Source organism: Vipera berus (genome assembly GCF_964194415.1).
Source record: "Vipera berus genome assembly, chromosome: 5".
Classification (NCBI taxonomy): Eukaryota; Metazoa; Chordata; class Lepidosauria; order Squamata; family Viperidae; genus Vipera; species Vipera berus.
In genome coordinates this window covers 98076965-98088713 of record NC_138207.1, presented here as the reverse complement: position 1 = coordinate 98088713, position 11749 = coordinate 98076965, and the positions used below count along the sequence as shown (strand labels likewise).

General features: G+C 41.6%; 1 protein-coding gene across 1 annotated transcript; it reads right to left on the bottom strand.

Annotated features, from left to right (window-relative positions):
• Nucleotides 1-365: 365 nt before the first annotated feature.
• On the bottom strand, nucleotides 366-10255 carry LRIT2 (leucine rich repeat, Ig-like and transmembrane domains 2; the record flags this gene model as incomplete). Its single annotated transcript, XM_081328619.1, has 3 exons — nucleotides 366-1171; nucleotides 8747-9528; nucleotides 10140-10255. 3 exons carry the CDS (start codon nucleotides 10253-10255, stop codon nucleotides 366-368), a joined length of 1704 nt encoding a protein of 567 aa, XP_081184745.1.
• Nucleotides 10256-11749: the final 1494 nt, after the last annotated feature.

Sequence of the window (11749 nt, the reverse complement as noted above, 5' to 3'; positions counted from 1 at the left end):
TACAAGCAGTTGTTAAATCTGGAATGTTGTGTCTCCTCCTCCTCTCTCTTCTCTTTCTCCTCCTCCTCCTCCTCCTCACTTTCTCCTTCTCCTTCTTCTCCTCCTGCTTCTCCTCCTTGACTTTCTTCTCCTCCTCTCCTCCTCCTCCTCTTTCTTTTCCTCTTCCTCCTTCTCCCTTTTCTCCTCCTCCTCCTCCTCTTCCTCCTCCTCCTTTTCCTGCTGCTTCTCCTCCTGCTGCTGCTCCATGACTGAGGAGGCACACAAGTTAAATTGATCAATCAGTCAATCTAACTATCTACCTACTGACTCATCTGGATGGAATGCTTCTGTTCCTCCTCCTAGCAGGGGCACGGATGGATAAATAGCTAGTAGAGATCTGCACTGTTTGGACCCTCAGCTGACTGCTTCTTTGCTTTCTCCTTCTCCTTCTCCTTCTTCTCTTCCTGCCTCTCCACCTGGTCATCACTGGAGTCTTGACGGCACAGTCCCTCTTCACTGCCTCCTGGCAAACTATCAAATTTGCTTTTGGTATGAGCACTTTGGATGCCTCTGCCCCACTTCTGGGCCCAGCAGCTGGCCCACTTCTCTTTGCAGTTGCAGCTGGCCTCCGAGGTGCACAGGTACATCCCGGCAGGTACCGCCAACACCATGGCACATATAACGACAATCATATGGATCACCTGCCCCCTCTGTTCCAGTTCACTGACGTCACTTCCTGTCACAAACACAATGCACTGGCTCTTTGGGGGCACCTGCTTCCTCAGACTTATGCACACTTCATATTTGGTAGCTGGGAGCAAATCATTAATGGAGTACGTATTGATCCCGGGCCCAATGTAAACGGTGTCTTTCTTAGCATCGTCATATTTGCCAAAATGGAGGGTATGCCAGGTTTCTTCTGGCTTTTCAGCTGAGGTATGCCATTCCAGAGTAATCCCGTAGACTCTCTGCTTGGCAATCTGCACATCAATGTAGGCCTTTTCATCTGTGATGGAGGAAGAATAAGAAGAGGTCGCTCGTTCAGGAGCTAGAACATCCAGCATTGTGGTAGCTGAGGCGTTGCCAAGGAAGTTGGCAGCTGTACATGTATAATTCCCATCATCCACAAGACGGGCCGAAGGAATCACCAGTTCTGATTCGAAAGACTCTTCGCTCACGTGAGTAGTGGAAACTAGAGAAAGAAAGACAGAAAGAGAACAGGAACAAGCAACTCAATTTCTATGTTCAACTATAACAGACATGTCAAACACAAGGCCCGGGGGCCAGATCCGGCCCGCGAAGTGGTTTCATGTGGCCCGTGAAGCCATCCTGGAAACAGTGAGGGAACGGCCCCCACTGCCTTGGCCCTGGCCCAGAGACCCTCCTTCTGCCAGAGACCCTCAGATCTGTCCCACTCCTGCCCCGGCCCCCATAGGCACCCTTGATGCCAACGATGTAGAGCTGGCCACGCCCACCCAGCAGGCCATATGCACTCTAGCCACGCCCACCCAGTAGGCCATGCCCACCCAGGCCACACCCACCCGGCCCCCTGAGGGCAACCGCAATGCTGATGCGGCCCTCAATGAAATTGAGTTTGACACTCCTGAACTATAACGACACCATGGAATGTGTGACCCCCCCTCTTCAAAATTGGCTTGGCAAAATGGACCCAGACAACACATTGTTTACTAAGCACGTATGACTTTGTAATAATAGAAAATTTTAAAAATTGGTTTGTTTGTGTTTTTTTTTTTAAAAAAACTACTGGTTTGGGCTTGGGAAAAGGATCATCTGGGAGATATTTGAGGGGTCTTTAGCGCTCTCTGAGCTTGGCTGTTTCCTTGCAGACGTTTCATTACCCAAACTAGGTAACATCATCAGTGTTAGACGAAGATGTTTATTTTCCAGGTATATTACAGTAGATGTGTACAACATAACTACCTGGCGGTAAAAAAAAAATCCATTTTTGAATTGAAAGTCCCATTGCTTGATAGAGAGAGAGGGCCAGCATACCAATTTAATTAATAAATAAATAAATAAATAAATAAATAAATAAATAAATAAATAAATAAATAAATAAATAAATAAACAATAAACAAAGGAAAGGGGGAAACCCCCCAAAATAGCTAATAATAATAATAATAATAATAATAATAATAATAATAATAATAATAATAATAATAATAATAATAATAATAATAATAATAATAAGTTGGAAGGGACCTTGGAGGTCATCTAGTCCAACCCCCTACTCAGGCAGGAAATCCTATACCATTTCAGGCAAATGGCTGTCCAGTCTCTTCTTAAAAACCTCCAGTGTTGGAGTGTTCACAACTTCTGGAGGCAGGTTGTTCCACTGGTTAATTGTTCTCACTGTCAGGAAGTTTCTCCTTAGTTCTAGGTTGATTCTCTCCTTGATTAGTTTCCACCCGTTGCTTCTTGTCCTACCTTTGGGTGCTTTGGAGAACAGCCTGGCTCCCTCTTCTTTGTGGCAGCCCCTGTGAGATTGGAAGACTGCTATCATGTCACCCCTCACCCTTCTCTTCGTTAAACTACACATACCCAATTCCAGAAACCGTTCCCGATATGTTTTAGCCTCCAGTCCCCCAATCATCTTTCTTGCTCTTCTCTGTACCCTTTCTAGAGTCTCAACATCTTATTTACATCGTGGTGACCAAAACTGGATGCAGTATTCCAGGTGTGGCCTTACCAAGGCATTGTAAAGTGGTATTAGTACTTCACTTGATCTTGATTCTGTCCCTCTGTTAATGCAGCCTAGCACTGTGTTGGCTTTTTTGGCAGCTGCAGCACACCGCTGGCACTTTCAGAGATTGGTGCCCCTTGCTCGAGATCTTTTTGTGAAAAATGAAGACTTCTTGATTTGTTTGGTGTTAACATCTCTAGGCTGCTCTTTTCCCACCAAATCTGATTGGTGTACTTCATCGACAAGGATTAAAAAGAACAGAAAAAGCTACATCAGCTATAACAGAGTTGCGCCATGAGGGAGATGGGCAGTTTCTAAATATTATATATAAATGTTAAAAAAAATGATGTGACCAATCAGAAGCGGACACCCCTAAAAGCTCTCTCTCAGAAACCAGGTTTTCGCATCTCTGCAGAAATACACGATCATCATCTATATACTGTATCTACGAGAGGGAACCATACAGGTAGGATTCTCTTGAAAAATTAGTTCCCAAGTAGGCCATCTCTTCCAAGCCTTATTGTATGGACAGATTCCTTTCTAAGCTAATAGTCTTGAAAACAGCCAGACCTTGATAGGGGATGGCTGTTCCCAAATTTAGTTGGTCATACATGTTTTATTCACCGTCAAGGCTGCTGATATTTCTGTTTGCAGTCATTAAATGTGTCTCTTATTCTTTTTTTGCCAACTAATTTTTTTTTGCTCACCAATGAGGTTTGCGTACCAATCTATTATATCTGCTTATTTCAGCAGTCTCCCATTTTAAAAAAAAAAATAATCCAAATGGGTTAGGGTTTGGGTAATATTGACTGATGGTTGACAGCTGGGTTTGTGAAGGGATGTATCCGCATCATAATCATCCACACCCATAACCATATAGGAGCCGTGACCAGGGGGGCTTGCGACCCTATCTGGACCGAGATGCCCTACAGACAGTCACTCATGCGCTCGTGACCTCCCGTTTAGACTACTGCAACACTCTCTACATGGGGCTGCCCTTGAGGACCACTCAGAGGCTTCAGCTGGTGCAGAATGCGGCCGCGCGAGTTGTGATGGGGGTTTCCCGATACTCCCATGTAACACCTCTACTCCGCGAGCTGCATTGGCTTCCGGTTGCCCTCCGGGTGAGATTCAAGGTGCTGGTGATGACCTATAAAGCCCTAAATGGCTTGGGTCCGGGATATCTGAGGGAACACCTGCTGCCGGCATCAAGTTCTCTTCGTCCAGTGTGCTCCCACAGGGAGGGTCTTCTCAGGGTGCCACCGGTAAGAGATTGCCGGCGGACGACACCCAGGGATAGGGCCTTCTCAGTGGGGGCGCCTGCCCTTTGGAACCAGCTGCCAGTGGAGCTGAGGACTGCCCCCGACCTCTGTTTATTCCGCCGGGGCCTGAAGACCTGGCTCTTCGAGCTCTCTGGCCCAGGCTGAGGATTAATCTTATTTTAACTGGGGTTTTATTTATGCAGGGACAAATATAATTTTTTTTAAATTTGTTTTTAACTTTTGTATCTTGGTTTTTTAATCACCTTGTAAACCGCCCTGAGTCCTTCGAGAAAGGGCGGTATATAAATGTAATAAAATAAAATAAATAAATAAATAATTAACCAAGCATGGCGGCTCAGTGGCTTAATGATTCTGGAGATGGTCTCAGCTCCAGCGGTTCGAGCCCTGATGCTTCGTGGCAAGTTGAGCTCTTGTCCCTCATCTCAGCTGCTGTCCACCATTGGAAAGCATGTTCTATGAGAGTAGATAGATAGGTACCACTTTGTTGAGGAGACGAGCTGGTGTTCTGTGCAGGCAGGCAGAGTCCTGATGACGCTGAACTTTCCTGGTTGCGTGTCTAGATTCCCAAGTCATCCAGGTCATAGCTGTCCCAAAGGTGCTTCTTCACGAGGCAACTGGACTTTCTCATTTTTCTCTTGAAGACGTTTCACTTCTCATCCGAGAAGCTTCCAAGAAAAACGAGATAGTCAAGTTGCCTCGCGAAAAAGAATCTTCGGGTTTCCTGGTTGCGGTGCCCGCTCGCAAGGCAGTTCCAGGAAGGGAGCAGCCTTTGGGTGACACTGCAAGAAGAGCAGTTCATCTTTCTGTCTGATCTGAAGCCAGCTTGCCCTCCTGTGGCTCACCCTGGGAAGCGTGTAAACATGTCCTATAACAGGGCAGGTAGCTGGGCAAGCCAAACTACTGCTCTTTAATATCATTGTGGTCTCCTGGCTACTGTAACAATGCTGTGAGCTAATAATCAACATCATAAGGTTAATATACCAATCAACTATGCCCATGTTGGGTGGACATGAGGTTTTAACACTAGTGGTGGTCAAACAAGGAACAAAACCCCTCCAATTTCCCCACACAGTGCCCTGACCCAGTCACTAAAAGGCAACATCTGAATGAGTGGCTTGATTCTACTCTGATCCTTAAATATGTAAAGATGAATAATGTAATATTGCCTAATGCATCCGTATCTGCCTTTCAGCTTTCGATAATGGCAAACAGGACGGATATGTTTTGAAAAAGCATGAGTCCTCATGAAGGATGGTGAAGAAAGGAGAACAGGATTGAAGTGTTACTCAGCTAGGTCAAATTAATGTCAATTGGAGGTAATCGTGATTTTCTTTGCTCAATGATAGCAGCTCAGTGCTGTTAAGAAAGCTTAGTTCCTGTGATTCGTATTCTGTACTGAGTGGCAGCTGATGTACAGAACAGACTTCAAAAAAAATAAATAAATAAAAGTAAGAAAGCAGATAATGTACTGTATATCGACTGTCTACTACAGTGATCAATGGTTCATCAACACTGGAAAAAATCCAATTAAATCCAATCGGGGTCCTCTAAATTGGACATTTAGAAGTTAGTTTATTGTCTCAAACACTTTGCCTATGTAAATCAGTCATGTCTATTCTTGTAGGCAGCAATTTTACAAGGCCTTTAGACAAGACTTACCAGTACCTGTGGCTTCATTATTTTAACCACAGACGACAAATATTAAGTGTGGGACTTCTTGTAAAGAAAATTATCCATCGGATAAAGATCCTGCCTTGAAATCAACACCGCATGATTGACAGAAGATTAAAGTTGGAGTTAAGAGATATGATTCAACTTATCAGATGGAATATTATATGATTAAACACTTGTTTGAATACAGTTAAAAAATATAAAGTTTGGATATAAAGAGGCCCTATAGTAAGATTATTAGATGGCGTACTATATGATTAAATATTTGTTTGAATATGGTCAAAAGAACAGACAACGCTTGGACATAAAGAGGCCCTAAGGCAAGAAGGGTAAGATATATAGGTAGTATAATGCTTTTATAATATATGAAATGTAAAAATATTGAGACGGTGTATTTGAATGAAAAGTTTGGATATTCAAAGGTAATGAATTTTGAGAAAATTATTACTGATAAGAGTGGTTTGAATACTGAGGGGAAATTAAGTTTCAATAAGAATCTTGAAAACAGGACATATAACGACCTAATAAGATGAACTTTATAAATACAATTGAAACATAAGCTGATGAGAAAAGATCTTATATGTTGATGTTATTATTATATGTACAAATACTAAAAAAAGTTTATACTCAACGTGGCATGCATTGAAACTATTAAGAATTATATTTGTTTAATCTAGATAAAAGAAGAATATTACTGTAAGAAGAGAGGATCAAGGAAATATATTGTTAACCGACATGTTGATTAATTTTAGAAATGAATTATTGTTGTTGTTAGCTGCGAAGTCGTGTCCGACCCATCGCGACCCTATGGACAACATTCCTCCAGGCCTTTCTGTCGTCTACCATCTTCTGGAGTCCATTTAAGCTCACGCCTACTGCTTCAGTGACTCCATCCAGCCACCTCATTCTCTGTCGTCCCCTTCTTCTATTGCCCTCGATCTTTCCCAGCATTAGGCTTTTCTCCAGTGAGTCCTTCCTTCTCATTAGGTGGCCAAAGTATTTGAGTTTTAGCTTCAGGATCTGGCCTTCTAAAGAGCAGTCAGGATTGATCTCCTCTAGGACTGACCGGTTTGATCGCCTTGCAGTCCAAGGGACTCGCAGGAGTCTTCTCCAGCACCATAGTTCAAAGGCCTCAATTCTTTGGTGCTCAGCCTTTCTTATGGTCCAACTTTCACTGCCATACATTGCAACTGGGAAGACCATAGCCTTGACTATACGCACTTTTGTTGACAGGGTGATGTCTCTGCTTTTTAGTGTGCTGTCTAGATTTGTCATGGATTGTTTTTAAATATATGAACCCAGACGACGCACCTTTCACTAAGCACCAAACATTGTTATTGTAAAACGTAATGAAATATATCACACACAAAAAAAGGAAAAGGCAATGTGTAAGTTTAAGAAAAATTGGAAAGGCAGGGTATGTTATGAGACCCTGTGTTTAAGGATCTACAACTGCTGGGACCATGAAAAGGGGCCTCCTTGGGGAATGGCTCCTTTCTATGGAACATATGCACAGGTATAGTATAGGTAGTACCTTACTCAATAGTAGTAACTGTGAGAGGGATCTCGGAGTCCTAGTGGACAATCACTTAAATACGAGCCAGCCGTGTGCTGCAGCTGCCAAACAAGCCAACACAGTGCTAGGCTGCATTAACAGAGGGATAGAATCAAGATCACGTGAAGTACTAATACCACTTTACAATGCCTTAGTAAGGCCACACCTGGAATACTGCATCCAGTTTTGGTCACCACGATATAAAAAAGATGTCGAGACTCTAGAAAGAGTGCAGAGAAGAGCAAGAAAGATGATCAGGGGACTGGAGGCTAAAACATATAAGCAGGGCTTTTTTTGTCATAGAACGCTCAGAACGGAGTTCCGGCACCTGTTTTGGATGGAACCTTGTAGGGTAGGCAAGGCAGGTTGTATGATGTGTGAGTTCCGGCACCTTTTTCTTTTACAAAAAAGCAGTGCATATAAGGAATGGTTGCTGGAATTGGGCATGTCTAGTTTAATGAAGAGAAGGGTGAGGGGTGACATGATAGCAGCCTTCCAATATTTAAGGGGTTGCCATTAAAAAGAGAGAGTCAAGCTCTTCTCCAAAGCACCTGAAGGCAGGACAAGAAGCAACAGATGGAAACTAACCAAAGAGAAAAGCAATCTAGAACTAATGAGAAGCTTCCTGACAGTTAGAACAATTAACCAGTGGAACAACCTGCCTCCAGAAGCGGTGAATGCTCCTACACTGGAAGTTTTTAAGAAGAGACTGGACAGCCATTTGTCTGAAATGGGATAGGGTTTCCTGCCTGAGCAGGGGGTTGGACTAGATGACCTCCAAGGTCCCTTCCAACTATTATTATTATTATTATTATTATTATTATTATTATTATTATTATTATTATTATTATTATTATTATTATTATTATTATTATTATTATTATTATTATTATTATCAAAGTACGAATGAATCCCCATACTCCTACTTTTATGAAATGCCCTTTAAAACCTGCTTCGGTCAGCAGGGCTGGGCCTCAGAAATTAACATGGTGTCATGGTTCCGATGAATGAGACAAATCAAACAAATGTCAGGCATATTATTAGTCTAAAATGTCTTAGTTTGACACATGGAGCTGATCAAATGGTTGAGTTGATTGTATAGTTTCTTCCATGGGAGGATGGGCTAGAGTTCTTTATGTTGTCGTTTTATGTGCTGGATTTTTAAATGCTGTAAACTGCTTGGGGTCACCTGTATATTAGTTGGGCATCTACATAAATTTGTTTAATAAATAATAAACAAATAAAACCGAAGATATCCTGATAAAAAAATATATATCTGATACCTCTGCTCTAATTCTGATAGCAGACTCAGGGCGACTTTTACTTGTATGAAAATGGTTCAAGCCTTGGGTAAGCTTTGTGTTGAAGCACTGACAACTCAGTACACCAACAAAGTAGAATAAAATGAGATAAACAAACCAGCCTAACTGTTATAGGGACCAATCCCCAATGAGAAGAATTTCCAAGAAGAGGAAGGGGGGAAAAATGACTTGCCAAATATTTACAATTGTTACAAAATAAGAATATTTTACGTTAGCCTGGAATCACACTCACCATTAAACCCCCGCAAGTGTTTTAGTGGATAGTTCCACCAAATCTTTGGAGAAGGATTAGCTTTTACCAAACAAGTCAACGTTGAATTTCCTCCAAGAAACACAGTAATGTTTGGTTTGGAAGATGTCACAGAAGGACTCCTGCAGCTGTTCAGCTCCACTCCATGGAAGTATTTCCCTGCCCTAGATTTAGGACCTGAGCACATTAAATAGGAATTTATGAGAACCATGGGTGGGCCTATGGAATTGATGAACTGGACAAACCCTCGCAGACGGCAGTCACAAATCCACGGGTTATCATGCAAAGACAAGACGGTACTAGAAACGGTTTCTGCTTTCTTCTCCAGCTGCTGGAGTTTTTGGTAGACAGGCCAATTATAGAACACTTCTTTGGAGATGACAGTAAGCTCATTGCAAGATAAGTCTAAGTAGGTCAACCTCGAAAGGTAGCGTAAAGCATGCTCTGGTAGGACATCAATCTTGTTACATTTGAGATCAAGAATTTCTAGAACGGGTGTCTCTCGGAATGCTGTCCATGGTACTGAACGCAACCGGTTCCCCTGAATTCTCAGCTCCTTCAGCTCTTTCAGGTGCTCAAGACTTCTTAGATCCATCACTGTGATGTTGTTAAAATTAAGCCACAGGTATTCCAAGGTGCTAACGTTAGAGAAGGTGCCGCGAAACAATTCGGTGAGCAGAGAATTTTCGATTCTGATTTTTTTGATATCTTGAGGGATCTCCTCTGGGATCTTCCTCAAAAATGTTGAGATGCAAAACAAACTCCTAAAAATCAAATCAGAAAATGAAACAATGTTGTGAGGGGTAGCTTGCATTCATTTTTAATTCCCTCTGTGTTGTGTCATACAGCGCAGTGGGTTTTCCCTTCCCTCCCTCATTCAGGAACCCTAACAGTGATAATGGTTATTCTTCATTTCCAAGTTATAAAACACAAACCATTATTTGTATAATAGCCAAAATCTCTCAATATTACAGGAATAAATCACATAAATATAATTCAAGCATACAATTATATACATATATAATATATAATATATAATATATACAATTATATACATATATAATATAGGGACTTCTGCCTGAGCAGGGGGCTGGACTTGAAGACCTCCAAGGTCCTTTCCAGCAATATTCTGATTATTATTATTATATCTGGGTTGAATCTGGCTGTTGGCTGACAAACATTTCCGCTGAAAACCAAGGAATGGTGTATGCTGATCAACCATATCCAAGTTTATTCAATTTCCTGTCTTCTATATTGAAATCTGGATAGGCCGTCAGTCTGGATATTTACTAATATATCCATTTCATGATAAGCCTCGGCTGAATTTCCCCCATAGGAAGCTATTCAATATTATGCTGTTGTCAGATATTCTTACCTTCCAAATGTATCGTTGAAACAGGAGCATCCTGTGACACAATCCGAAGTTGCCAGATATGTCTCGGAGAAGTAAAAGAGCAAAACAAGGGAAAACATGTGACTGGCGAGTTCCATCTCCTTCCTCAGTAAATAAATATGGTTTGGTTTTGCAACAGAGAGAAAGAGCTTCCCATAATCCTATTAGCTCTAATCTGTCTAAGCAGTAGGGCAAAACTGCTTCTGAAGGACTTGTGTGCAATGTGTTTCTGTGCAAGAAGTATCTGTGAAGGTTAGGTAATTTGCTGCAATGCTAAAAGGAGAATATATTCCATTCAAATGAGATTGAAATGAGTCACTAGCCAAAACATTCATGGCAGTTAAGACAGAACAGGATAACAGAGTTGCAAGGAATCTTCTAATGATTAGAATCTAATCCAACCGCCTGCTCAAACAGGAAACCCTAGACTCCGATAAATCTCAGTTTATCAGAGAGTTCTCTGTGCAGCCAGGCTGGTTTCTTTTGAAGTCTCTTATTTTTCTTCTTTTCTTTTTGTGTTAGACTGGGCTTTTATAATCTCACTTTGCAAAGTTTCCCAAGCTTCTTGGGTTATTTTCCCCTTGAGGATTTGCATCCATGGAATCTTTCCCAAGCTCTAAGTTTATTGAAACCAGTTCTCTTAAAGTCCATAGTTTGATTTCCTTTTTTTCCCCCTATTCCTTGTGCTTTGCATAATGTGGAATTGCAATATTGCTTGATCATTCTTACACACATCCCCAAAAGGTTCCTACAATTTGAATGCCTTTTATTATTTCATCTCTGTTAATGAGGATTAAGTCCAGTATGACTGGCTCTCTAGTTTCTTTCTCTACCTTTTGGGAGACAAATTTGTCTGCTAGGTTTGTCACAAATCTATTTGATCTTCTACTACTATGGGTGCAGTTTGACTCCCAGTTGATGTCGGGGTACTTAAAGTTCCCCTTTGCTGTTGTGATGTGCTTCCTACATACTTTAGTTAACTGATTAGCAAAAAGCTCATTTATTTCTTCTGCTAGGTTGACTGGCCTGTGGTACCCTGTTTCCCTGAAAATAAGACCCAACTGGAAAATAAACTCGTAATATAAGCCGTACCTCAAAAATAAGCCCCAGTTAAGATCGTCAGCCAGACGGACACATTTAGTAACCTTTTTCCCCAAATATAAGACCTAACAAAAATTAATATAGAACCCAGACTTATTTGGGGGGCAACACGGTATATGTGTTGCAGGAAAACTGCATGGGTTTGACTATGTAGTCACCAGGAGTAAAGATTGACAAAAATGAAAATAAAAATAAAAATAATCAAAACAAGAATCCGAAAGGAAGCAATAGCATTGACGCAGTTTACACTTAGTTAGCCTATATCTTGACTGGTGTTCGGAGTTGTTTTTTGCAAAGCAGCTTGTTAAAAATAATTGGAACAGAAAACAAATTTGAAAACAGACAACCTGGCTCAGAAATAGTACCTGTGAAAGGGACTTTGGAGTCCTAGTAGACGATCACTTAAACGTGAGCCAGCAGTGTGCAGCAGCAGCCAAAAAGGCTAATACAATCCTTGGTTGCATAAACAGAGGCATAGAATCAAAATCACA